At 54.4% G+C, this 27473-nt stretch overlaps 1 protein-coding gene across 2 annotated transcripts in view; it reads left to right on the plus strand.

Moving 5' to 3' along the window:
• The window catches only part of XYLT1 (xylosyltransferase 1), a 330985-nt gene that overhangs the window by 180638 nt on the left and 122874 nt on the right, over positions 1-27473 (plus strand). For both annotated transcript variants that reach the window (XM_075564553.1, XM_075564554.1), the window contains one exon: positions 16565-17078. In XM_075564553.1, the coding sequence (XP_075420668.1) occupies positions 16565-17078 (514 nt within the window). The remainder of the gene's footprint in view (positions 1-16564; positions 17079-27473) is intronic.

The following is a 27473-nucleotide window of genomic DNA, read 5'->3' on the forward strand; positions in this document are numbered from 1 at the left end:
GAGGCAGACCAGGTAGGAATCGGTTCTTCCCCTTTCTACCAGGGTGCCTTGCTTCTGTGCACCGTCGTCCAGGTTGTACACTGCACAAAGGGGGTAAGGGGGCACTCCAATTCAGCCCGTATTCTACTCAGCAGGGTTCCAATTGTGCAGAGAAAAGGGGTCGTTTGTTCTGATTCTACCCAGGCTGCTGTATGAGTGGGTACCCCACCCTCCAAATGAATTTTTTTTTTCAAATTGATGTATTTAATTAAACAAAAATAAACCTGATCACCTTCGAAGTACTCTCCATTACACTTAACACATGCGTCAGATCTGCGGTTCCATTCTTGGAAACATTTTTCAAACTCATCTGTTTGGATGACTGACAGCATCTCCTTGTTTGGTTTTTGTTTTTTTCTTCACCTCTTCATCAACTTCAAATGTCTGTCCTTTCGTGTCCCTCTTCATCCTCGGAAATAAAAAGGCACATGGAGCCAGGTCAGGTGAGTCAGGTGCGTGGGGCAAGAGAGGCATACTGTTTTTGATTAACAGTTTGACCTGGTGGAATGAACTCCCATTTTTCAACATTTTTGTCTGTTCGGGAAGTTGACAGATGTCCAGAACAAGGTTTGTCATCAATCGACGTTTCACCTGTTTTGAAAAGAAAAAGCACTTATACACTTGAGTTTCTCCCATAGCGCTGTCCTTGTAAGCTGTGTTCAACATCACAACAGTTTCTGGGGCATTTTTCCCGAGCAGGAAACAAAATTTCACCACCTCACGCTGTTCTCTTAAATCAGCCATCACAAAAAACCAGGTTCGAGAGAAATTGCTTTTACGAAAAAATTCACTGTGACCAGGGAGAACTTTCCCAGGTGGTGCCACTGGGTGCACGAACTCAGAGGGAGTTGCTGGATGCTCTTCTAGTGGGGAGAAATGCTTACCACTAAAGCTCAGTTCTGCTCAGCGCTATTCTGGGTTTTGTCGGGTAACCCGTCTTATTATGGAGTGGTGGGGGATGGGTAGAGGAGCTTGGACAAGTGTCCTCATCTGCAAAGCGGTTCAAGTTCCCAAGTGCCTGCAGAGTCCTGCTCTGCTGCTTACCAGTTGGGAGACTTTGGCCACATCCCTCAGCCCTCTCTGCCTGTGTGTAATCACCTTTAAAAGGGGATGGTGGTCACAGGACCTCCCTGTGGGTTTTTGGAGAGCATGAAATGGGATTTAAAATACGCGGGGGCTTCAGAAAGTTCGTGGACAAGTTCACTATCTTTCCATTCCGTTTTTCCATGACCTTTGGAAGCCCCTTGTGTATAAGACACTTCAGAGAGAATCTCAGACGTCAGCATGAGCTTCATCAGCTAGCTTCTCTGCTTTGGAGACCAAGGGCCTCCTTGGGTGGCACGTCGGGAGCCCAAGAGTTTGCTGTGGGTATGCAGGGCCGGAGCCTGGGGGTGAATGGCTTGGGGTGGTTAGGAAGAATGTCGGAGAGCCATCAGGCAGTGCCTATTTAACCATGCCCTTCATAATCTCCCTAACATTCCATCTGTCACCCACTCCCCTGATGACCTAGCCGGGACTGACCCACCCTCCCCCTGCACACTCCTACTGTACACCTGTAACTCCGTCTCTGCCCACCTGTTCAGTAAGTGTGGTCGGGAGGAACTCTGCTTATTGGCCGCAACGAGTCTGGTTCAAATCCCAGCCCTACCGCGTGCTAGCTGTGTGACCCTGGGTACATGTCATATGCCTCAGTTTCTCCATCTGTAAACAGGGAATAATAAAGGGGGTTAGCAGGAAGATTAACAGGGACGATACGGATCCAAGTTTAGCAGAGAGGCGCGTTTCCAGCTGCTGGTATTATTGGTGGTATAGCTCAGACTCTCTCCCTCTCTCTTAGACATACACACTTGCGGTCCATCTTTGGCAGGGTTCTGACACCTCTGTTGAGTGGAGTCTGACCAGGAGACCCAGTGTAGACTGCCTCCACAGGTTGTTCCTGAAGCAGACCTCCCCATCTTTGTCCCACGGTGCACCTGATGGGTTCCACCATCGGCCTCCTGGTCAGCAGCCGTTTGCTCTAACAGCTGCGCCATCCGGGCTTGTTGGAGCAGGGAGGGGCTCTGCAGCCACCTTAACAAAGGCCTAGATGGCAGCGTAGCAAGTTCCCCCATGGAGGAGAGCCTGAGAAGGAACTCGTCTGGTGGGCGTAGGGACGGCAGGGCTTGAGGCTGTAAATCGGAGGGAGACAGGCCGCAACAGACAGCCAGTCATTGGAGTGAAACTTACAGTTGGGTCTAAAAATGCTGGTTCTTTGTTCTGGACATGATCATGAACCCAATAGGCAGGCACCTCCTCTGTTAAGAGAGATCGGAGCCCTGGGTGTGGGGACAACACCAGAACTGGTAATCCTGTCCCCAGTCTCTCTAGAAGATGCCAAGGGCTTCCAGAGAGCAGCACCTGGGGCCTGGAGGATGCTGGGAATCAGTCAGCTCTACCCTGGCCCTTGAAACTCATCACCATTCTGATGTAGACCCATTTGCCTGTGTGGGATCACCGCAGAGCCTCAGGTGACTATGGTCTCCCAAACTTAGAGCCAAAGACAATTAAGAAATTCCAATATATAAATTTTCCTGTTCACGTGTGCCTTTGCCTCGGTGCAGGGGAGGCTGAGCAAGCCCCGGGAAACACATCATCTGGGCAGGACTGAGGGCATTGTCCCTGCCTCTGGGTAGTGAGCAGTGCCCTGCGCTCTCTGGTCAGGGGCCTCAGAGCCTGCCCTGCTTTCTGGTGGCCGGTCTCCGAGCATGACACGTAGACAGCCCTCCTTCCTCAGGACAGTCCACAGGCACCTGCTGACCTGCCCTTCGCACCTGTAGGACCCTGGGCCACGAGTCTCTGCATCCAGCCCCAGCTCCTCTTCCTGCTTCCCTCTGGCATCCTCGGGGTTCCATCTGTGAGTGGGGGGATAGCACCCCCCCTGAGTAGACGGTGGTGAGGAGCAAATGAGAAGATGCCAAGCAGTGTGGCGAGGACATAGCCATGACTCTGAGCACATGGTTCCCTATGTCGTCCTGCCTTAGGACTGTACAAGTACTACTGTAAGTACTTATCAGTGTAGTACTGCTTTAAGTGCCCAAGTGGGTGACTACGGAACTGTTTTCTCGCCGTTTAGGAGGCTAGAAGCCTGAATTCAGAACCCCGGTTCTAGGGAAGGTCGTCTCTCCCTGCCTGCTCTGCGAGAAGGTCCGTGTCTTGTTTCAGCTTCTGCCCCTTGGTTCCTTGGGGCTCCCCCATGTGGCTGGATGCGAAGGGGTTATAGATCTGAATGCATTGCGGTCCTTGGACATGGTTGGTGGGGGTTCCAGCCCCAAGCTCATCAGTTGACTATGCCTCTTAGCAACCCTACAGGACAGAATAGAACTCTGACGTGATAGTCAATATTCATGGAAGCAGACAGCCTCCTCTTGAACCTAAGGAGCAGCCAGCGGGTCCGAGCTGTCAATCTAGCCACCCTCCCCCATCTTGCTCAGAGCTGTCAATCTAGCCACCATCCCCCATCTGTGCTCAGAGCTCCTCTCCCTGTCTGCTCCTGGTATAGCTACCTTAATGTAACCTCGTTAAGAAGACCAAGAAAACCCTACTCCCAAGGAAAAGGATTTCCACAGATTAGAGTCTACAAAACACAGGCTTTGGGGGAACATGGTCCCATCCACAGATTGTTCCTCCTTATCCATTCATCCATCGAGCACGGAAGCCCCTTCTGGTCAACATGCGCTCCTCTAGTTGCTAAGCAGTGAACGGAGCAGACCCAGTCTTTGTCTCCATGGCCCCTCTACAGGGGAAGAGACAGCCAACAGGTGTGAACTAGGATGGACCAGGCTAAGAAGGGGGACGTAACATAGACGTCAGGACAAGAGGCCTCTCTTGGGCTGCAGCCTGATGTCCACGAGGACCTGCGGGCCTGGATCAGGCTGTCCCCGGCTTCCCCCTTGACGGTCAGTGCACCGTTCACTGTGGTAAGCAATTGCCTGCACCTTCTCATTTGATCCCACCATCACCTCTTCACGTGGGCGCTGCGCTTGCCCATTTGACAGATGCCGAAACGGAGGCTGAGAGCATTCGAAGTGACTTGCTCGAGGGCTAGAGAAGATGCGGATGCTGAGGTGAGACTCACATCTCTAACACGGCAGCTGGTGTTGCTGCGGAGCTGGAAGAGAGGGATGTGCCCATTCCTTCTGCCCCTGCTGTGTCTGGAAGGTGCCTGGCCATCTGAGTGCACTCAACAGAGCCGCTTCTGGGTCCTTAAGAAGAAGGTGTAATTGGGAGACCCAGTCTAATGGCCATAACTTCTGCCCAAATCCATCACCATTCCTAGTGGTTCTGCATCGGGTTTCCGAGGCTGTAAATCTTTATAGGTGTAGGCAGCCTCAGCTTTCTCCCCGGGAGAGGCTGCTGGTTTTGAACCACCAGCCTGGTGGAGCCGCCAACACCGCCAGTGGTTGTCCTACAAGAGTATGGGGTGAAACTGTGCGGCAGACAGGCTCCCCACTCAAGCCTGCCTAGTGATGATGGTGGTGGGGCGGAGCGTCCAACCCAGACATGGGTGATGCCAGAGAGGAGGCAGGAGACGGGCCCCGGGTTTGGGGGAAGAGATGAGCAACTAGCAAAGTGCATTGTGCTCTTGATACATTTTCATACGGGAGACTCCCTCTCTCCTCAAAGGCAAAATCGGAAACGGCTTAATTCTTACTGCTTTCCAAGACTCTAAGGCAGGGGTCCTCAGACGACGGCCTGCGGGCCACATGCAGCCCGCCGAGGACATTTATCCAGCCCGCTGGGTGTTGTTGCCCCGTTTGTTTTTTTACTTCAAAATAAGATACGTGCAGTGTACATAAGAATTTGTTCATAGCTTTTTTTAAAAAAAAACTGTAGTCCGGCCCTCCAACGGGTCTGAGGGACAGTGAACTGGCCCCCTGTTTAAAAAGTTTGAGGACCCCTGGTCTAAGGTGTCAAAGGAGAAGCCGGCTGCTGCTGTCGAGACAAGAAGGGCAAGTGTGCCCCTGTGCATGTGTGTGTGTGTGTGTGTGTGTGTGTGTGTGTGTGTGTGTGTATGCATGTGTGTCCCTGTAGTACACACAACCCCGGGCCACGCTGTCTCTGGTGTCTGGCATCTTTCTGGAGACTCAGGCCTCTCTTCCTAGATCCGATGAGACAGCCTACTCCCGTGGTGTCTCCATGAGTGACCGTGACCGCCCCCGGCCTTCAGCGTTCAAGCTCCTGACAGATATTAAAGAACAATTCACTGATTACAACTAAACCGAAAAGCATGTGGAAAAAGCAAACTACATTAACATCTGCTGCCGGGACTCCATCTGCTCCTGTTGGCTTGGCTGCGCCTCGAGGCGAGCCAGTCTGTGAGTTGTCTGGGGCTGCCAGCTCCTTCCTTCCAGTGCAGACAGGACGTGCCCACTCCCTGCCAACCGCTCACGCAGCGCCAGGCACGGCCTGAGCGCCCGGGGCATCCCGGGGCCTGCGGGAGCGAGTGACGTGTGGAAGTGGTGGGCCTACCGGACCCCACACTCCCGCTCAGCTACTGGCTGGCGGCGTGGTCTGTGGCAGGCACCGTAGCCTCTCTGTGTGCCTGGCTTTCCTCGTCTGTAAAGCAGGCTTAGCAGTGGCAGCTAACCAGGTGACTTCATTGAAGAGCTGTTGGTCTGGGGGAGGGGGTCTGTTTTTCTTTGGGGTCTCAGATTGTCTTGCACATTCACAAAAGAAAACCAAAACCGCCTAAGGGTGAGGGGTGGGGATGCAGTAGTTGCGTGTGTGTCAGTCAACTGGGACAGTCACGTACCCTCATCTTCGCTCCCAGCCTCGGGTCAGTGGTTGAGCACTGGCCACAGGCCGTTGGTGTGCCCCCAGATAGTAAGTGTGCCCCCAGAATGCCAAACTCAACTACCAGCGAGTTGATTCTGACCAATGGCAACCTCTTAGGACCGGGTAGAACTGCCTGGATGGCTTTCTGAGACTCCCCCACCCCCCACCCATCTTTTGCTTTCTTGTTACTCATGGAATTCTTTTTTACAATTGTGGCAAAAATAGATACAACGCAACATTCTCCAGTCCAGCAACTTCTTTATAGGTAATTCGGGGTCATGGATGATACTCTTTATGTTGCACAATTGTTGGGGAGTTGAAAGCCTTCTCTTCTTCCCACAGAGCTTTTGGTGGTTTCAAACTGCTGACCCTGTGGTCAGTGTAACCATGACCCTTCCCGTGTATGGTCCATGTTGATTCTCACTCTTGGAAAGAATACTCTTCCCCTGGCCTGGGCCCTAGTGGCATCGTGTGTAACAGTTCAAAACCACCAGCCAGCCGCTCCACAGGAGAAAGGCTTTGTTCTCCCGTCGAGTGTTACAGCCTCAGGAAGCCAGAGGGGCTGTTCTATCCTGTCCGTGAGCCAGGAGACACTCGATGGCAGTGCGTCTGGATTTTTGGTTGGCCCAGGGCCTGGGTAGTACAAACAGTTGACGCTCAACCCCTGACGTAAAGAGTGCCAGTTGAAACCACCCAGTGGCACTGCAGCGAAAAGGCCTAGCGGTCTGTTTCCATAGACCCCAGCCCAGAAGGCCCTGCACACGGGTCTCCATGAGCTGGAACCAAGTCGGATGCCAACAGGTTTGCTGTTCTAGGGACGGGTGGTTCTGTCTGCGATGTGGATACCATCAGTGACCTTCACATTGATTCTGAGTCAGGGCAGCCTGCTGTGTGCAGAGGAGAGCGGGGTACAGATGGTATTCAAGGCTGTTGTCTTTACTAGACAGATCGCCAGGCCTGTCCTAGGCTCTTCTGAATGGTTTTGAATTGCTTAACCTCTGCAGCCCAGGGACTCCTTGGCCTGCGGAGACCCCTGCATCTAAGGTCTCACAGCTCGCCCCAGGTGGTTCACTGGGATCCACGCTGAGTGATCTTCCAGTTCCTAGTTCCCACTTCACCTTGAAATGCCCTCAAGACCCACCTCTCTGCCTCATTCTCTCCAACAGCACAGACTGGAAACCGATGAGTCTGCGCTGACCCCCCGCATTGCCCGTTAGGTCTTTGCTCTTTCTTTAGTTTTTGTATATGGTGTGAGATGTGGATCCTCTTTTCGTTTTTCCACAGATGGGTAGCCATTTGTGCCAGCACCATTTGTTAAGGAGACTGTTCCTTCCCCCAGTGTAATGCCTTTCAACCTTTTGTCAAAGATCAGCCGTCCATAGATGGATATTCTGGGCTCTCAATCCTGTTCTGTTGGTCTATGTCTCTGTCATTGTACCAGTGTCAACCTGTGTCGTAGGTCTTAGATAGGAGAGTCAGAGGCCTCTTCTTAATATTGATTTGCTTACCCAGGATTTCTTTTTGTTCCCTATAAACTTGGTATTGCCAACACCACCACCCCTTAAAGAATGATGGGACCTGAGTGGGGATTATATTATACCTGTAGATCTCTTTGGGTGGTCATAACATTTTCACAATGTTAATTCTTCCTATCCATGAGCATAGTATATTCTTCCATTTATGTCTCTTTTGGTTTTGTATAGTAATGTCTTGTAGTTTTCTTGGTGTAGGAGCTTGTGTGCCTCAGCGTTATTCCTACATATTTCATCTCTTTTGGTTGCTGTAGTAAGGTCCATTTCAGAACTATGTTGGTGTTGCTGTCACCCCTGGAGAGTGCTGGGAAGAACCAGGGAGGCTGCCAAAGCAGACAGCTTACCCTTTATCCTGGATCATATAACATAAAAGTTTTTAACTGTTGGGGGCTAGTATTTTTTAATTTTCCTGACAAGTTTGCCAAAGGAGTTTGAGAACCTCTTGTGTGAAAGAATCTGATTTTTGCATGTGGATCTGTACATTGGCACATTGATGAATTTTCTGTATGTTCCAGCGGTAGTCTTATTGATTCTCGGGGATTTTCTATGTACGGAATCATATTATCTGTCAATATTGATTGATTTATTGCCAATTTGCATGCATCTTAATTTATTTTCATGCTTTTTGGCTTTGGCTATCGAATCCCAGGGACGAAGAGGGTCACACACCTGAAACACCCACGGGGTCACTATGAGTCGGAATCAACTTGATGGCAGTGAGTTTGGTTTGGATCTTATTGAGTTCTAGTAGAATATTGAATGGGAGTGGCGGTCAAGGTCATGTTTGTCTGGTAGCCACTGTATGATCATGTTCTTGTCCATAGTGTACTCATATAGCAGATGGCACCAATTGTTTTCTAATGTCCAACCATCCTTATATAACTTGTATGAGTCCCACTTGGTCATGATGTGGTTGTTTTGTGTTTTGTTTTACAATTTTTTGGATTCTATTGACTAGGATTGGTCAGAATCTTTCCACCGAGTTCATGGGGGCTCTTGCTCTGTACTTGGCTTTAGTTCATTTCTTCTTTGCTTGACTTTGGTATCCAGGTTATTTTTCATAGAGTGAGATCTGACATATTCCATCTTTTTCTATGTCCTGGAATTCTTTAGCTTGAATTGGTGAATGTTTGGTGCAATTCACCAGGAAAGCCAGCTCTCTGTGCCTGGCGGTTTTTGCTCTGCTCGCTAGCTTGGCAGCCCTTAGGCACACCGCACCTGTCTCTGGAGGGTATGGGAGAGGATGGGAGTATGTCCAGTTCTAAGTGGTTGTTCCTGAAAACCAGTTGGAGGTGGGCTGAGCTGGCATTGCCACCGTCTGCCATCCTTTGGGTGGTAGAGGAGTGGGTTGTGGCACTCACCCAACAAGTGGGACTGCTGGAGGTTTTGGTGTTTCTGGGTAACGTAGATTGTGTTGCCGTCTCCTACCACGTAGACAGCAATGAAAATAGCATTTACATTTTTTAAGAGGGAAGGAAAATAAGAAAAAGACCAAAACAAGCGAGGGAAGGGAGAGAATAATAAAGAAATATTAGCTGGTAAGCCCACAGCCCAAGATGATAAGTTTTTTCCACAGGCGGGGCCAGGGGGCATCTCTCTCCATCACAGAGGGGGCGAACTGGGGGAGTCCAGATTCAGGGTGTGGTGCGCATGGTGCCCTTCCACAAGGGCACACACCTCTGGATCTCCAGCAGAGCAGATGTGACATGGGTAGTGTTGCCAGCCTTCAGATGGTGGCCCCAATTTTGACTATTGGGAGGGTATAGGGATCATGGGGGGGGGGGCAGTTGCACCTCCTAGCCACCAGCAACTAGTGTGGGTTCAGGCGGGATCTTGGGTGAGCCAAGCATCCATTCAGCCAATGTCCTTCCCTGGTTGGTACGCTGCTGGCCAAAATTCAAGGTGGCCATGGTGCGCTTGGCCAGTTGGCAAGTCATCAAACTCCATAGGTCTCTTTGAGCACTGCGGTGTTGTTGATTTTCCCATCTAGTTGATATCTGATTTCCTTCTTTATCCTTTCCTTTGAAGCTCAGAGATCCAGGCTTATTATCCATATCTGTCTGAAGCAAGCACTTGCAGGCCATGCCTGACCCCTTCTTGGGGGCAGGCAAATTCGGTTCCACACCAAGACCCACGTTCAGGCCTCTGAGGCAGGGAGGGGTCAGTGATGCCACCACCCTCGAGCCTCCTCACCGATTCTGACGCCAGCAGGGCCCCACAGCACGCCTTCCCTCTCAGCTGGGTCCAATAATGCATTGTGACGGCCACACAGAACTCAGAATGGTGGGTTTATTAGGACAGCAAAAGGCTCGAGGCACAGTTCAGTCAGGAAAAACCCCTTCCCTGTCACGCCCGCAGGCAAGCCTCCCTCTCCGGTCCCCAGCCTTTTGGCCTGGCTTCTGCCCTGCTCCTCAGGCAATGTTATGAGATTCTTTCCCGGCTGCCAGTAAGCACTAAAGAGCACACCATTCTGGCATCAGTTTCAACCTGAACAACACTCAGTTCTGCTCCGTGGGTCAGCAAACCCAGTGTCCCCAAGGCACCCCACTCCACCAGCCAGTCCAGAGGCACTCAGCTTGACTTGCTCTGTGGGCTGGGAAGTCCACTGCTCTGGCTCATGCCCCTGCTTGGGGTTCTGCTGCTGCGGCGCCTCTGCCCCGCCTCCGGTGGGTGCTCAAGCTGTCTCCTGGACCAAGGAGGTTCAGTGCACAGGGATCCCGGGATCTAAAGGGCATGTTGCGCTCCTGGCTCTTCTGTCTCACTGGTAGCGTGATCCCCCTTCCTGCTTCCGAGCTGCCTGATGTTATACCCAGCCGATGACCACCATCATTACCCGGGTAATAGTCACAGCTGAATCCCGTCAGCATCGCCTCTCACCCAGGGCCAGGACGAAGTCGTTTGGGTGGGCGTATTAAGGACCATGGCCAGAACGCCAGATGACAGCACTCAGTGCACTGCACGGTCTCATTTCACGTCTCAGATCTGGGCTGCAGAGGGTCTGGGCGGCACGCCTGCCTCAGCTGCCAGCGTGCCTGACCTCTGGCACAATGCGTTTCTAAAATCGTTCCTCTGACTTCTTCGAAAATGAGTTCATATTTATGCTAGCCTACTTATCCTTACAGCTTTAAAAGGATCCAATCAATATGCTGCCTGAGTCACCATATAGAGAAGAAGGTTAATTTAGAATAAAAATAATGTAGGTTCCATTCAGCAAGGACCCAGGCACAGCAGTACTACACTGTGGTGGTTGAGACTGGCCAACTCACGGTGACCTATGTACAGCGGCACAGACTGCCTGGCCCTGTACCAGCACTTCTCCCAGTGTGGACCACTCGCTGGCGATCTGTTTACAATGCAGATTCTGACCTATCTAGAGCAGCATCTGGGTGGGGCCCAAGAGTCCGCCTCCCTCACAGTCCACAGACCGCCCTCAGAGTGAGTGGCAAAGGAACTTCCAGACCTGGGAAGAGATCAGATGCCGTCTGTTGGATCACAGAGAATCGACACTTGCAAAGGCAGACAGGTAGCAGACAAACACACACCCCCACACCCCCCCCCCAACACACACACACCCAATTCAACTCAGGTTCTCTCTGCTTGGTAAGTGAGTGGGTTAGTTTATTGCGTCATCCTGGCCGATAAACACATGTGGGATCAATTGAAGGGCGGAGGGATAAATGGCTCAGTGAGCCTCACCTTTCTAGTTCTTGGGTCTCTTGCTTTGTGATGGTCACACCAGGGTGCGGCTCCCTTAGCCAGTTCCCTGCTTCAGCTGGCAAGGCTGACTTCCTGCAAGACATCCCTGAGGAGAAGCCGCATGGACCTACCCTGATGCAGCCCTGGGTGCTGGAGCAGCCGTGTGGAGACCCCTGCCAGTGCTGAGGTGTTTACTCATTTACTGACTCAGCTTTCCTCCTACAGTCGGCATCATTGTGTCTGTTTTGTGAGATGGAGGACTTTGTGGATTGGTGTTGGACATCTGGGTTAATGGGTTAATGTTGGACTTGTGGGCTTGGGCAGCACTGGGTTGGGATGTTTTCTTGGTGCACACTTAACCTTTACATAAATCTCTTTCTTATGCATGAGTTTCTGTGGATTCGTTTCTCTAAAGTGCCCAGACTAATGCAGTAGGTGTGTGCAGGCCGAGTCTAATGCAAACATCTGTGTGTGGGTTTGCGTACGATGTGGATCCAGAGGCTGGGACTAGAGCAGTGGTTCTCAACCTTCCTTTGTTCAGCCCAGCTCCTGGTGGCCCTGAAGAAAGGCCTGGTAATGCTCCCCCCTCCACCCAAAAATGAGCCAAGGAAAACCTTATAAGCCACAGCGGAATGTTGTGGGACACAGGGCTGGAAGAGCAGCCCCCTGGACTGGAAGGGACTCCACTCACGGAGTGGCTCGAAGTGTGCACAGCCACCGTGGGCGGGCGCAGGACGAGGCAGTGTTTCATTTGCAGTGGAAGCTGCCGCCATTCCTGGCACCTGACTCCGCACGCTCTGTCATGTGACGGGATAGAGAGCGCCGAAGGGGTCTGTCCTCACCATCCGGAGACGAGAGAATGGAGACCCTGAGCGCTCTGCTTCCTGCCTGCCTTCCCAGTGTTCGGAGCGGAGGCCAGATTCCAGCTCAGCTCCATCCGTTTAGCTCCCGCCTTCCTCATCCCGTCACCATGGGGTTAAGTAGAATAGGGTTTGTTACTTGGGGTTCTATTAAGGGCCTGGCTGCCCCTGCAGAGTCCCGGTGTCAAGTCCCTGCCAGCACAACCACACTGCATGCATGTGAATGAACTGGGCTGCCCCCCCCCCAATTCAGTCTGTTGACATTGGCAGTCCAGGGAATTGCGTGTCCTAATTGGGGCAGCCTGGCACACGGTGCCCCGCCATCCATCTACCCTGGCACCGAGGTCGCGTTGGAAGCAGGTGTGGACTTCACCGCCTATGTCCTTCCCAATGGCCTTGGTAACTTTGGGGGTTGGAATGAAGCCTCCGATGCCAAGTTTAACAGCAAACAGCTCCCCAGCTGGCTCTGTGTCCTGCGACCCAGGAGAAAGCCTTAGGCCAAGATGAGCAGGTGGGATGGGGCGCCCTCCCTGGCAAGAGGCAGGTGGGATAGGACCGCCCCACAGGTCTGTGGACCACAGTGACTTCCCTTCCCCAGCCTCGGCGTGCCCTTCCCCAAGATGGGAAGAATAATAGATGAGGATGAAACAAGCTCACCTGCGCCAGAGTCTCTGGGTAGCATGAACTGTTCAGTGCTCCACCACCAGCCAGAAGGTTGGTGGTTCCAACCCACCCAGAAGTGCCTCACAGGATGGGCCTGGCAATCTGCCTCCTGAAAGTCCCAGCCTTGAAAACCCTAGCAAGCTCCGCTCTGCTAGCTACAAGGTCAGCAGTTTGAAACCACCAGCCCCTCCACGGGAGAAAGACGGGACTTGCTACTCACAGAAAGAGTTGGGGGTCTCAGAAACCCACAGATGCAGTGTACCCTGTGCAAGGGGGTCCCTGTGCATTGGAATGGGCTCGGTGGCAGTGAGTTTGGGTTTTGGTATAATGCAGATTAAGTGCTTGGGTGGGGCTGCTCAGTCAGAATTACACTGCTGGCTGCAAGGTCGGTGGTTCCAAACCCCCAGCCACTCCCAGAGAGAAAGCCGAGGCTCTCTGCTTCTATCAAAGGTTCATCGCCACAGAGAGCTTACGTCCTTACTATGAGTTGGAACGAGTCCGTGGCAGTGGGGTGCTGCTGCTGTTATTTAATCCAAACGAGACCCTTGCAGAGGGCTTGGGACAGAACCCGGGGCAGAGAACAGTCTACAAAAGCCAGAACCCGTATGTGTTGGTGGGGTCTAGTTGGTGGTGGGTGTGCTGTTTCCCAGAGTCCCTGGTTGGCACAGATCATTAAGCACTCATCTACATCCTGCAAGGTTGCTGGTTCGAGACTATGCAAAGGCACTTCTTAACAATAAACTGGTGGCTGGTCTACTTCAGGGAAAGTCAGCAATGGAGCCCTTGTTACCACCCTGGGTCAGCTGCCTGGTTGGGCTCCACTGCTCAGTCCTCACCACTCCTCCTGGGGAACAGGTGAAAGGCCCGCTTCCACACTCCTTGAAGAGCAAAACTAGTTGCCGCCTCTTCCCTCAGAATCCCCAATGTGTCTCTATGGCAACAGGGATAGATTTGCGGAGCCAATTAACATTCTCCGTGGCTGTGGAGGTCCCCTTGGGTGGCAGGCTCTGGGGCAGCAGCTCCCCTGGCAGGTTGAGGCCTCAGTCAGGGGTGCTAAGTGGGCGCAGTCTGTCTCTGAAACCAGGTGGCCTCACCAGAACAAGCATTTGATTAGCTCTCCACACGGCCAGAGCCCACCTCCAGGGGAGGCACTGCGGCAAGGACACTTCTGGGGAAGCCCCTCACCCTCTGCTTTCTCCAGGGTGATGCTGGCCTGACTCTTGACCCCAGGGCTCCCTCAGCCCTGCCCTGGAGACAAATGTTGGGACCCAGGCTTCAGGCACCCTGGCCTCCAAGCTGTGGCTTCTTCCCTCTAAGCGGTGGCTTCTCCCAGGACTCCGGCAAAGGCTGTATCCTCTTTCTACTGGGATTAATGCCAGCTGGGCCGGATGCCTCTCCTGGGCAGAGATCTGAGTGTCTGTCAAGGCAGACTTGAGTGGGCTCTGGAGCAACTCGGGGCTAAGGGGCACTGGCCTAACTGCCGACTCCCCAGACTTCAGGCGCTCCTAGCCTTATCTGGACCCGCAGCCTCACCGATGGCATGAGCAGCCAACGAACATGCGCTTTGTCTGCTATATGTATCAAATCTGCATGTTCAGTGTGAGGTTACAAAGGTACGGTAGTTCGGCAAGACGTCGTCCCAGGTCTCCCTGCCTGCCGGCTTCACTGCTGCGACAGCTTCTCGGATGGGCTTTCCTTCAGAGGTCCGCAAACGGGTCTCGCTTGTCAGGCATGGCGGGCACCCCGCTGCAGACCGGTGTGTGGTGCAGATAGAGCCTCCAGCTTTTCCTCACAATGTCACGTTTCCACTGCCGACATCTCCCGCGGCACTTTGTGTCGGTCCCTTCCAAAAACCAAGCCAAGTTCACTGCCATCGAGTCCACGCTGACTCAGAGACCACCCCCCCACCCCGACGCCCATGGGTTTTCTGAGACGGTAATTGTTTTCAGGAGTAGAAAGCCCAGTCTTTGTCCCGGCGAGCTGCCGTTGGTTTCGAACTGCCGACCATGCAGATGGCAGCCCAGTGCGTAACCACCACACCACCAGGGCCCCCTTGGTGTCATTTAACTTTACGGTATTGAGCTAAACATGATGGAAACTGTGAGGCCCCGGAGAGACCTCTGTGACTGAGAGACACAGTCTCCTGGAGAGACAGGTGGCTCCCACAGAGATGCGTGGCCCCGCACGCAGTGTGGACAATCAACGAATCACAGCATGTGCCGGCTCAAACCGGGGTTGTTTAGGGTGAGCTGTCAGACCCTGCTAATACTCTCTCATCAGTGTGGATTCCCAGCCCTGAAATAAAGCCCCACTGTCCTTTCTGCCGCTTTGCACCGGGAGCCTTGAGCAGATGCGCTAGTCGATGATAGGGGAGCCACCGATTCTTTCTTCTTTCTCTCTCCCGAGACCCAAAACGAAGCCCTGACTGTCGCATCGATTAGACTACTTCTCACCCTCATGTGACGATAGAACTGCGCACGGGGGTTTCTTGGCTGTAATCTTTGTGGGCTTTCCCCCTTCCCTTTTATGTTGCGCGCATGCGCGTGTTTGTGCATGAACTCAGCAAAAGCTTACTGAGCAGAACATCAGTTTTCCGTTCAACAAGTCGTACACATTTTGTTCAGTCTCATTCATTGCAAATTCCCCCAGTGTGTTGGCGCTTCTCCCCCTCCCCCCTCCTCTCCTAACCCTTCCAAACATTGTCCTTGGGGAGAGGCTACCCCTTGGGTCGCACACGGTTGGCCCTCACACGGTGTGCACACGTCGCTCATGTCATTGTTCCCCTTAGAGACCTGTCCGTTGCTGGACTGAAAACTGAGCCACAAGGGATCATGTTCCAGGCATGAAGGATGACGGAGGCTGTGCAGTTTGGGGGCCTCACCAATCCCTGTGTGACCAACAACCCTGGTATCCTGTATGACTCTGAGTTTTGTCTGACATGTTTCTTTCTACTGCTCATGACCTTCCAATGTGACTGCTCTCAGAGCACTCGGGAGTGGTGGCTGGGCACCATCTAGTTCCTCTCGTTTCAGGGCCATGTGTGCTGACATTCCTGTGGCCCCTTTGTCTGTTGGACTAATTGTATCCCTGTGTCTTCAGTTCTTGGTGTTCTCTCTTCTGGGTGGGGAGAGACCAATCATTGTGCATTAGATGGCCACCCATGGGCCTTTAATATCTTGGTCATTACTCATCAATAGGGTATAAAGAAGTATCTTTGGCAACTGTTAGGCCGATTGACCTTGGGGGCCCCTAAGACTGTGGTCTGGGTGCCCCAGTCCCAGAGACTCATTTCTTCAAGGTGCTTGCTATGTCTAAGGAGTTTTCACAATACAGCCTCCTGTATGCGTCACCGCGTCCAGGGGCTTGTCTGCCACTGAGAGGGTACTCGTGTGTGTGTATCCTCTACGTGGGCTGTGATATGTAGCAGGAACTTCTTGCCAGGTCTTTCCTCCACAGCACTGCCCTGTGGGTCCGATCCTCCAGCCTTCAGGTTAATAGTCGAGTGCACACCGTTGGTGCCTCCAGAGGTGTGGTTGTTAGCCGGGTTTGTTGAGACTCATCACCATGGTCTTTTCTATCTTGATCAAGTCTTGGTGTCTGGCAGGAAGAGCTCAGATTCCCAGATGGGGATGCTGAGGCCCAGAGAGAAAAGTCTTAGCCGAGCTTAAACTATTTGTAAAGAAACAACCTGAAGGCAGGACCCTGACTCCAAGCTGTGTGGCTCCCTCCTCACCCTCTAGCCCCCTGTCCATCAGCCAAAACCAGACCTGTGACCGTCCAGTCCCTTCCAGTGCCTGGTGACCCCGTGTGCAGACTGTCCTGTGGGATTTTCTCGACGACATCTTGACCGTTCCCGGGGACTTTCTTCCACGAGGTGGACTACAACAGCCCACGCAGGGAGCTTGCCTTGTGCACCCAGTAATCCGAGTCCCCCCTGTGCTTCTCTCCCATCTTCCCTAGGGTGGCTACTTCTCACACCGGCCCAAGGAGAAGGTGCGGACGGATAGCAACAATGAGAACTCCGTCCCCAAAGACTTTGAAAACGTGGACAACAGCAACTTTGTCCCCAGGACGCAACAGCAGAAGCCCCCGCCTGAGCTGGCCAAGAAGCACCCCGGGAAGCCCAAGGAGCTTTTGACCAAGAACCTGGAGCAGGGGCTGGACAAAGGGAGGGGCCACTCTTTCCTGGGCAAAGGCGCCAACGAGGTGCTGCCCCCTGGCGAGAGAGCCCTGGCCAACAGCAGCCGCGCCAAAGATGCCCCCCGCCCGGCCCATGCTAAGAAGAGTGGAGGCGGCTCCCCGGAGCTCAAGTACGACCAGCTCCCCAAGTGTGACATCTCGGGCAAGGAGGCCATCTCCGCCCTTTCCCGATCCAAGTCCAAGCACTGTCGCCAGGAGATAGCGGAGGCCTACTGCAGACACAAGCTGGGGCTCCTGATGCCCGAGAAGGTGGTTCGCCTCTGCCCCCTGGAAGGTAAGTTACGCCTCCCTGAGTCTCAGCCCCGAGATCAGAATGCAGTTCCATGTGCGTGGGTTCGCCCTCCTTATGGGCAAAGTGTCCCACGCACAAGAGAAGGCATTTGACCTGGGTAGAAACCTCCCTTTGTTACGGCCTGAAGATGAGGGTAGGAAGGACCAGGAAATCGGGAGGAGGGTGGAGATTTCAGGATGGCTGGATGGACGGGGCGCAGTTTTTCCCTTGTGCAGTTGGTGGGAATGCCATTCGAAAGATTTCTCACAGGCTGCCTGGGTTTGAAGAGGCTCCATGAGAAAGAGCCTTCCCAGGTTGCTCCATTTCAAATGTCTCCTTGCCCCTTGTTTTCTTTCCCCAATCCCTCCCTCTCCCCTGGTCGGCTCCTCTGGTGTGTCCACCCCTGCCCCGTGCCTGCACTGTCCTGCACTCACGGTGTCACCAGTGTTCCTCGCATCTGCAGTCACACCATCGGCTGCATTTTGCCGGGAAGTCGCTTTCACCATGGCAGGAGACGACAGGGGTCATGGTAGCGGCTGGCCTCAGCGGGACGTTCTGTGTGCTGGGCACTGGACTAGGTAGTGTCTCCCCTCACTGCCCACGCTGAGAGGCTGTTTTACTCACCTCATTTTTCCTGATGGGAGAGGAAGGAGTCACCCAGGCTAGAAATGACCTTGCCAAAGGGGAGGCATTGACCTTTATTGTCCAGTGATGTACCAATGACGGAGGAAGTATGCCGCCAACCTGCTTCCAGCTCCCTGGTCCCATAAGAATGCATGGGATGCTGCTGGGTATTGCAACATTGTAAGCCCCTGTCTAGAGACAGAGACAGACAGACAGAGAGAGAGAGAGAGAGAGAGAGAGAGAGAGAGAGAGAGAGAGAGAGAGAGAGAGAGAGAGAGAGAGAGAGAGAAAACGCATAAGGGCACATACACCCGTGTGTTAGAGCACACGAGATAACTAACATCTCTGAGCACCTACCAGGTGCTGCCATTGTGCTAGGTTCCTATGTTAGACACGGTTCGCTAGAGGGGGAAAAAACCAGGACACTAAGAATTTTGTGTTTATTTACATAGATAACATAAGAAATAAACAGTTAATTAATCTATAAAGCAGTACAAATGGCTCAGTGCAACTCTCTCCCGTGAGACAGTTGTGAGACACTGGCAGTTCTTCAAGTGTTGGGGGCTGCCGGGTAGTCCTCTTTGGAGAAATTCAGGCTCCCTGGGCACAGGCAGCAAACAGCAAGGCAGGTCACCAATAGTCAGCCAGATGACAGGCTCTGACAGTCCCCAGATCAAGAGATGTACCTTCCAGTAGTGTGGTGAAACAGGTCTTGAAGGAACCTCAAATTACAGCGACATAGTCCATAGGTTAGGTGTCCCACAGTTAGTGTAGTTTGCAAATTGAGGCCCAGAACAAGCAAGGCAGCCGCACACTGGTCCGATCATCAAAGAGCAAGAGACAAGAAAGAGGAGGCTCACCAAGCCATTTGTCTCACTGCCTTTCAATTAATCCCGCATGTGTTCACTGGCCATGTTGGCTCAATAAACCTACCTATCACAGTACCCCATTTCTCTTTCGTATACCTGTGAGGCCCCTGACAGACAAGGAAGCCCGGACGCAGAGAGGCTGCGCTAGGCAGTGGAGCATGAATTTGACTTTGGAGAGCATAGTGTGATCCCAAAGCCAGTGGTCTTCCCACTAACCATATGGTGACGCGACTGTGTCCCCCGATGCCCCACAAAGGTCCTGGCAAGCTTGCGGGCACGGGGCTCTCATGGAGTGAGGCTGTGCTGAGAGCCAAGCGCATGCCATCCCATCCGCGTGCTGGCCCTTGGCCTGGTGACCCTGAGCTCTGTTCCTTCAGCCTTAACCTGGAGACGACAAGCCGTCTCCTGTGTGGTGATGTGTACATGAGACGGGAGCATGCGTGTGCCCAGCCCGTGGGGCACACAAGCAAATGGCAGCTTCCTCTCTTGCACCATCTCTGAGGGCACCCGGGCTCTTGGGGCTGGGCCGGAGGGGAGAGCCTGAGACTGGCCTGGCTGTGGGGTCCAGGGGAAGAGCAGGTGGTGCAGGAATGGGCCCATGCTCAGGACCAGCCAGACAGAGCTCAGAGTACCAGGCTCCTCCGCTGCAGTCAGGGAGGGGCTCTTAGACGCCCCAACCTGGGCACATTCAGGAGCCAGCCCAGTTTTGGAGGGCTCTGAAGTCTGAGCCAGGCCCTCAAACCCCTCTTGGTGCCACAGGGGCATGTGTGTCGAGAGAATTGGCCCCAAGGGAAAATAGATGGGAAAGACCCCCCCACCAACATCTTCCCTGCCCACCTGGGATGGGGAGGCACAAGAGAAGGCTTCGCCCAGCTGTCCCAGGGGCCGAACTGGAACTCAAAAGGAGGCCTCCCCTTTCAGACCCGTGCCTCAGTTTATCACTGGGATTAGGGAGCTGGTGGTCCTCATCCGGGGGTTCTCACCTCCCCTCAGAGGTGGGGGCAGCTCTTAGGTTCCTGGGACTCTTGTGCCTTGTTCTGAGTTCTTGTGGCGAATGTGCACTGCACCACACTGACACAGGTGAAAGCGCCGTCCATTTATGGGGCAGGATCGTCTGCAGTTGACTTCCGCTGAGAGTGCCCAGCTGTACTGATGGGACTACAGACCCTAGTGAGGACTAATTAAGTGGACGGAGCCCTGTCCCGAGCCCTGTGTTAATTAGCCCGAGGCCGGCAAAGAACAGGAGGCCGGCGTTCAGCCTCCTCCCACAGCAAGCACCCTCTGTGTCCACGGCCGGCACTCCTCGGTGGCTCTGTAGCCCACTTGTCTCTTTGCAGCCACTCAGCTCTGCCAACAGCCAGTGTGAAGGAGCCGCCCTTGACAAGACATAAACACATGTGCTGGGCTGTGGCTTAGCCTGGCAATGCCCAGACCCTGCAGTGGGCCACAGTGGCCCTTGGGCCAGTTGGTGGTCCCACTATATACTAATTCTCGGTGCTCCTCTGCTTTGGTGTCTTGTCACATCAGTGGTCAGACCAGCTCCCGGAGGTGAGGCCGTGATGAGCCCATTGTGTGGACTGACAACAGAGAGGGTCCAAAGGCCTGAGGGAGGAACTAGCCAGAGGCACGTGGCTAGCCATGGGGCGCAGGGGCAGAGCTGGCGTGTGGACTCCGTCTGTGGAGCCTGTCTCGTTTCTCAGGTGTTACCCGGCTGCTGGCCATCAGGCCCACTAGAGAGCCCGTGATGGCCAGAGTCTTTATCATCTGTCCTACGGGGAGATTGGAGCATGTTAGCAGGGAGAAGGGGCTGCTGTTGTCTGTCTTTAGGAGCTTCGATCGGAAGTTTCCCAGCCTCGGTTCAAACCCTCAGGCCCTGTGAACAAGCTGCAGGACAGCCACACCCTCACGGGGCAGCGAAGCCTGAGTGCCTGCCAGCCCCAGCCAGGTCGGTGAGCCATGCATGCCAGAGCTCCCTCCTCTGCCCACGGGTTTCAGTGGCTGCTATCGCACATGCATAGATCACCTGGCCTGGCTTTAGCGGTGCCTCCAGGTGGACCTTCGCTTAGCAGGCCTGAGTCTTTCTGTTTGTCTTGGTTGCCTGGCACTGCTATTGCGGAAGTGCCCCATGGGGGTGGTTTCAGCAAACTGAAAGTCAGCCCCACCCAGGTGGGGAGACTCGTTGCAGGAAACCCCGTCCTGTCACCACTTCTCCCCAGACCACCAGTGCGGTCTCTTCTTCCCCTTGGCACTTCCTGGCCTCTGGGCCTCATCTGCTTCTCTTGTGCCTGAAAGAAGATTGGCATGAAGCACCCCCTGGGCTGATAAGGCCTCATTCATGTAGCACAGCAAGGGCTGTTCCTAAAGGGAATTACACCCACATGCACAGAAAACAAACAGTCAAACCCAGTGCTGTAGACTCTTGACTCATGGTGACCCGAGGGTGCCCGAGTCATGCTTCGCGGTACTTATTTTGGGGGTGCTGGGATGGGGCACAACTCAACCCTGAATCAAACCAAACCTGTTGCCATAAAGTGTATTCAAACTCCTTACCCTGCTGATAGCACAGAGCAGAGCTGCCCCAGCTGCTTTCCAGGACAGCGATCTCTACAGAAAGAGTGCCACATCTTTCTTCCAAGCAGCATCTAGTAGGCCAGAACCACTGACCTCTGGATGAACCGCCATGAGCTTACCACAGTGCTGCCAGAGATCCGGACCATCCATAATAAGAAAGTTAAAAACCTACTGCCATCAAGTCAATTCCCACTCGTTGTCACCCTGCACAGGGCTTCCAAGACCGTACCCCTTTCTGGGAGCAGACAGCCTCATCTTTCGCCCATTGAGCAGTTGGTGGGTTAGAACCCCTGGCCTTGGCTTAACCCTTAGCACCACCAGGGCTCCTAGTAGCCCCTGATGAATAATCCGTCTTACTTGTATTCATGGTGCCCTGTACCACAGCTATGCAAAATAAAATAAAATACTTCTTTAAAAATCACATGGCTTTAGGCCAGGGATTTTCCAGGGCCTCTGTGGGCACGGTGACGCCCTGCTCATGGCCCTGCCTTGTGGCTGGCTACGCGGTTGGGAGCTATGGCTCCATCGGCCAAGGTGGTGAGCCCTCCTGGGCCTCTGGGCTGGTTAATAAGACGGGCATTAGAGCCTTGGCTTGGCACACGGGCACCAACGCTGCAATTGGCTGCACCACAGTCCCCACGCCCCCCCCTTTTGGCAATAAATTTACTGTGAATAGACTAATTGCAAAATAACCCTAATTGGGTAGTTATCAATGAACAACTTCCTGTGGAACAAAACGGCTCACAATTAATAGCATTTAAGCCATAAACTATTCTTCTGCAGAAAGCTAAGATGTAATTACCCCCCGGGTGGAGATGTGTTCCCCTCCCTCCCCCACCTCCCATGCCATGGACTCTGGATTTCCTCTGCCTGGGGGTGGGGATGGAACACGGTGTGGATGCACGTTCATACGCGTGTCCACACGGGCCTTGTGTTTGGCATTTCTCGGCACTCAGTATCGCGCATAGGTCAGCTAGTGTGACACTGGCCATTGAACGTAATTAAGGAGACCTTGTGACCCGTTCAGATGCTCATTGTGATCTTCTCTCCAGCCCCCATCCTGCTGTCTCCTGGGAGGTCATTGGGCCGTGGTGGAATGCTTGCCTTCCATGGGGAGACTGGGTTCAGTTCCCGACTGGTACGCCTCGCGGGTCGCCGCCGCTTATCCATCAGTGGAAGCTGTGGGTTGCCATGGTGCCGAACAGATTTCAGCGCATCTTCTAGATGAAGCAGAAAAACCAGCCCACGGATCTCAACAGCCTGATCCACAACTGCTCATGAGGGTGGCGAGGGACCGGGCGGCGATCCAGGCACGGGGCCTGGGGTCACCATGCATCAAGGGTGACGCATGGCAGATTAGCAGTGTGGCTGGACCCACAGTGTCACCAGGGCCCCTTGCAGGAGGGGCCACAGGTGGCATTCAATCTGACTTAGTGCTCATCACTGCTGCCCAGGTCCTCCCTCTGACCGCTTGGTGCCCAAACCACCTGAGACTCTCCACTGACCCCCTTGGACTTGAAATCCTGCTGGCTTGCCACTGATGGCGGCCCCGGCTGTAAGAAGGAGATCCCATCCCAAGATCTCTGGCAGTTCCTGTTTGCAGCCTGGCTCTGCCGGTCCAAGCTGCTTGACCCTCCCCTCCATGCACCCCAGTGTCCTCATCAGGACCCCTCGCTCCCTGTCCTCACAGGGAGGAGTGAGCAGAGCCAGGCTCCTGTTGGCACTGCCTGTGATAGGAAAGGCCGCAGCTCCCAGTGTCCTTCCGGTGGATGCCAACCCCTGCCCATGGAAACGCCTCAGCGGGGTTCATTGGAGTTGATCTCCAGGCTTTTCTTCGGAGGTCCTGCTGGGAGGGCGTCACCCTCAGCTTTCTGTTCGTGGCCAAGCTAGCATGCTAACCTCTCTGGCAGGGGCGGGGAGGTGGCATCCATAAATGGGCACCTAGGAGAGGGGGGAGCGCTCACAGGCTGCCTGTGCTCAGGTCTCTGGTCATCAGCCCAGGAGCCCTGCAGGTGCTGGGAGGGGAAGCACTGGGCTGTTAACCACAAGGTCAGCAGTTCAAACCCACCAACCACTCTGTGGGAGGAAGAAGAGGCAGTTGGTCTTGGACACTGAGTCTTTCCGTGTCACTGAGTTGAAATCTAGTCAATACCAGTTGTAGGGGAGGGGGGTCCTCATGTTCCTCTGACTCCTTCTATTGCCTCCTCCATCCCCACTTCCCTCCCTAAAGCCCAGCCCGGAGAAGCCTTCCCAGCAGCCCAGGCTGCAGGCGAGGACCTGCCTCGGGACCCCACCCCTGCCCCCCATTCCCATGGTCAGAGTTCCTGCACCCAGAGGAGCACTGGTACCGTGGGGGCCTGGCTGGCACCACCTTCCCCGCCTCCATATGTTTGGAACTAGGGAGGAGCTCTTAGGCAGCTTTCTGCCACCCTCTGGGTGGCAGCCCCACTGTTTGGCCTGGTCCCCTCATGCTTCTCAGCCCTTGGCTTTGCAGGAGAAGCTGGAGCATGGGGTGTGGCAGCCCCATGTGTTCAGGGGCAGAATTAACATGAGAAGGGGGGAGAAGTTACAGGAGGGTGTAGGCTGGGCACTCTCCTTAGGGTGAGGAGGGGGCCATTCTCCTGCACCAGCTGAAGGGACATGGGCAGGCCTAGAGGGTAGGACAGACTCGGGACGAGGGATTGGGGCAGGGCAGGCTTTCCGATCAAAGAGCAGCTGTCTGTGGACCCACAGACCATATCTTCACAGCCTCCTTTGTGGGACAGGACCTGGGTACTGGGTTTGGGAGGAGGGGCAGAGGGAGGCCGGCAGATGGCAGTGCCAGCTGTGGTGGCCACGTCTACACGCCCTACAGTCCGGGTAAGCAGTGGCTGACTGCATAGCACATGTCATGTCAGCTTCTAAAAGGAGAGGCAGGCTGCGCAGGAAGGAGCCTGGAGACTCCTGAGCCCTTGCTGTTAACCAGTGCCAACTCTGCCAGGCCTGGGCCTCAGTTTCCCCATCTGCTTCTTCCTCCTGGGTCTCTCACTGCATGGGTGGTGGTACAAAGCAAAGGGCCCTTTGGGTGAAGGGGAGCGATGAAGCCACGGGGACCTTGGGCTGGCCAAGCCCAGTGGGTGGCTGGACTGCTCAAACCCGTCAGAGTTACAAGGACCCAGTCACATCCAGTGATGCTTGATGGGTACTGGACAGAAACCAGTTTCAGAGGTCTCGCTTGGGCTTCTGAGAAAGAGGAGGGAGGGCACCGCCGGCCAGAAGGAGTCAGTAGACCCTGCATGCTGGTGGCGCGTGTGAGCAGCCATTTCTGTAGGTGCTGGTGTGCAGGGCTAGGTGGGAGGCTTCGCTGAAGGGTGGGGACCAGAGGGAAGCGTATCAAGAGTGTCTGTGGTTAAGGTGGGGAGGGGCCTCCCCTGCAGCTGGAGCGGAGGGGGCATGAGAGGAGTGGGTGGTGAGAAGTCAGGTCAGGTGGGGATGGGGGTTCGTGGCAGGGAGCCGAGGGGCTGCTTTCCTTGAATTAGGAGCTGCGAGAGGGGTTGGACCCCTTTAAGGAAGGAGTAGAAGCTGGGAGATGGGGGTACGGTCTTGCAGTGGTCCCCGAGGAAGATGATGGTAGCTATGGGCAGCAGCAGGCAGATTTGGGACAAACCCACTGCCGACGCAGACTCCTGGCCACCCCCACAGGACAGGGTAGAACTGCCGCGTGGGGTTACCAACTCTGACACCTTCACAAAACAGACTGCCACAGCTTTGTCCCGTGGAGCAACTGGTGGGTTTAAACCACCACCTCAGTCAGCCGCTGGACCACTGTGCCCCAGGGTTCCTTAGACGGGGGACGTACGGGGCAGAGCCTTTGGCATCGACCGGTGGTCGTGTGGGCTTGTGGCTATTTCTTGGACTCACCCAAGCCTGAGGTCTTCCAGCAAGCTTCCAGTAAGTCCGTTCTGCAGGGTCAGGTGCTTGGGTCCCCAGCACTCTGAGGGGGGATGTGAGCCCCAGCTCCCTTCCACTCTGCCTACCTCTGCTGTTTTCCCTTGGGGGGGTCAGATGAAGAAAGGTGACTGCCCCAGCCGACTTTTCAGAAAGCTCAGTTCAGTTGGCACCTGTGGGAAATAGAATAAATGCCCAACACCTTCCCTCTCGCCCAGAAACGTTCTGCCTGCTGCCCAGCTTGGCTGTTCCTTCTTGCCCCAACATTCTGCCAACTGCCCAGCTAGGCCATTCTGCTCCCAGCTTGTCGTTGGGGTGTGCTGTCCTCTCTGAAAGCAAAGCCAGGATGTTTGGGCACAGCCCCTGGGTGGTGAGCCCCTGGGGAGATGACACACCCTCCTGGAAGCATCAGGCACTTCCCACGCAACACATTTTATTTGGTGGTTGCCTGGTTTTTTTAACTTCGGGTTATGAATCAGGTGGAGGTCTACAGAGCAGGTCAATTTGATTTGTCTCCTCTCGCTGGGCACCAGCCTCACCCACTCCTCTTCCTCCCTGTGCCCCTATCTTTATCCCTCGGCCGCCCTAACCCTTCTACCCTTTGATTGTCGGTGGACATTGCCTTTCTGATCTGAAATGGTTGGTAATGTAGGGGTGTGCCCACCTCCTTCCTGTGGCTGTGCCCCTTAGAGACCTGCCTATTGTTCGGCTGAAAATTAAACCATGGGGAGTCAGTTCCAGACCTCAGGGGAGCAAAGGGCCCTTGTCTTGGGCATCCCCCGACCAGTGAGCCTGACCTTTCTTGAGCATGCAAGTTCTGTTTACATTTCCTTCCGCTGAGTGTTAGACAAAAGGATCCATTAGTGGATCCTCCCCCCTCTCCCATGCTCACGCAGCCACTGCCGCCCCAGGTGAGGGGTTGGAGCCACATTTTTGGACCCCTCTTGGAGCAGCTCAAACAGAGGGGAGGTTTTGGGAAAGAGGCTGCCTCCCTTCGATCAGTGGTGGGGAGCCTGGCTGTTTGCCTGTGCCCTCCACCCCTTCCGATGCCTTCCCCGTGCTCCATAACCTCCCTACCTCCCTTGCTCCCTCACACGGAGTCAAGGTGACACTGGCGGGCCAAGCTTGGAGGCCAGCAGATGACTAAGAATTCAAGGAGAGGAAGCTCTCGTGGCACATCGGGTTAAAGCACTAGGCTGCTAACCTCAAGGTCAGTGGTTCAAGTCTGCCAGCCGCTCAGGTGGGGAACGATGTGGTGGTCCGCTCCCATAAACATCACAGCTGGGACTCTCCTTGGGGGCAGCTCTGCTCAGGCTACAGTCACCCCCACGTCTTCGGAATCACCTGCAGGCCAACAGGTGTGGTTTGGGTGTGGAATTCAAAGGATGGGAAAATCTGGCGAGCGTCTAGTTTAAGCAGCTATGGCTGCAGCAGCGACGGTTCTCCAGGGTTAATCAGTTGCGTGGGGACTGCGTGGACCTGTGATGCTACACCCTCCCGGGTCTTCGGGCACAGGGATAATTTAGGAGAAAGCCAGTCCTGTTTTACTTGCTTTCCTCCGTCGGGGGAATGCGTAGCTAAGTAAGCATGCTAAGGCCTCAAGTGCAGCCAATGAGAGCGGTTACCAGCTCTCTCCCTCCTCTCCCCCTCCCCCCCACATACATATCGCGGAGGAGCTCATCGTGGGGGATAGGAAAAGCCACATTGCATGGTGACCCCACATGTCGTTTCAGCGTAACTCTGCTCCATGGGGCTTCAGTGACTGCAATCTTCGAGTACTGAATCACCAGGCCTTTCTTCTGAGGTACCTCTGAGTGGATGTGAACTGTCCGGCCTTTTGGTTGATAACAGCCCTTGCTGTTGGCACCAGTACTGGGAGGGACCATCCAAGACTCGGACTCTCTTTGAATGGCCCAGAGGGACAAAAGATCAGCGCTGCATGGAGACTGGGTTGGTCTCCTTGTGGAGCAGGCTGCTGGGAACCCAAACAGATTGGGAGTTCGCTCCTTCCTTCGGGGGGTTGAGTGCTGACTGCGTGCCGGGTGCTGCTGGTGGCTGGGATGACAGAGGGTAAGCCCAAAGACGCCTGTGTGTGGGAGTTTCCCTTCTGCACGGAGAAGACAGACGTTTGAGACCAGGACATCCAGACTCAAGTGGTGCTAAATGCTCTGTTTAAAATCACGGTGCAGGGAGGGCCCCGGGGGAAGAGCTGACAGGGCAGTGGGGGCTGGGGGGGTGCAGGTGCTGAGGAGCACCCAGGAGGCCCTGTGGCTGGAACAGGAAATGGGGGTGAGATTGTGTTAGCTGTTTCCCTGAGCAAGGCGGGGAGCCCGAGAGGTTCTGCTCAGAGCAGAGGAGTGTCCCCCTGGGTTATGAGGCAACAGGCTCCCCAGGCCGCTGTGTTGCC

The sequence above is a fragment of the Tenrec ecaudatus genome, chromosome 12, assembly GCF_050624435.1.
Source record: "Tenrec ecaudatus isolate mTenEca1 chromosome 12, mTenEca1.hap1, whole genome shotgun sequence".
In the NCBI taxonomy this organism is placed as follows: domain Eukaryota; kingdom Metazoa; phylum Chordata; class Mammalia; order Afrosoricida; family Tenrecidae; genus Tenrec; species Tenrec ecaudatus.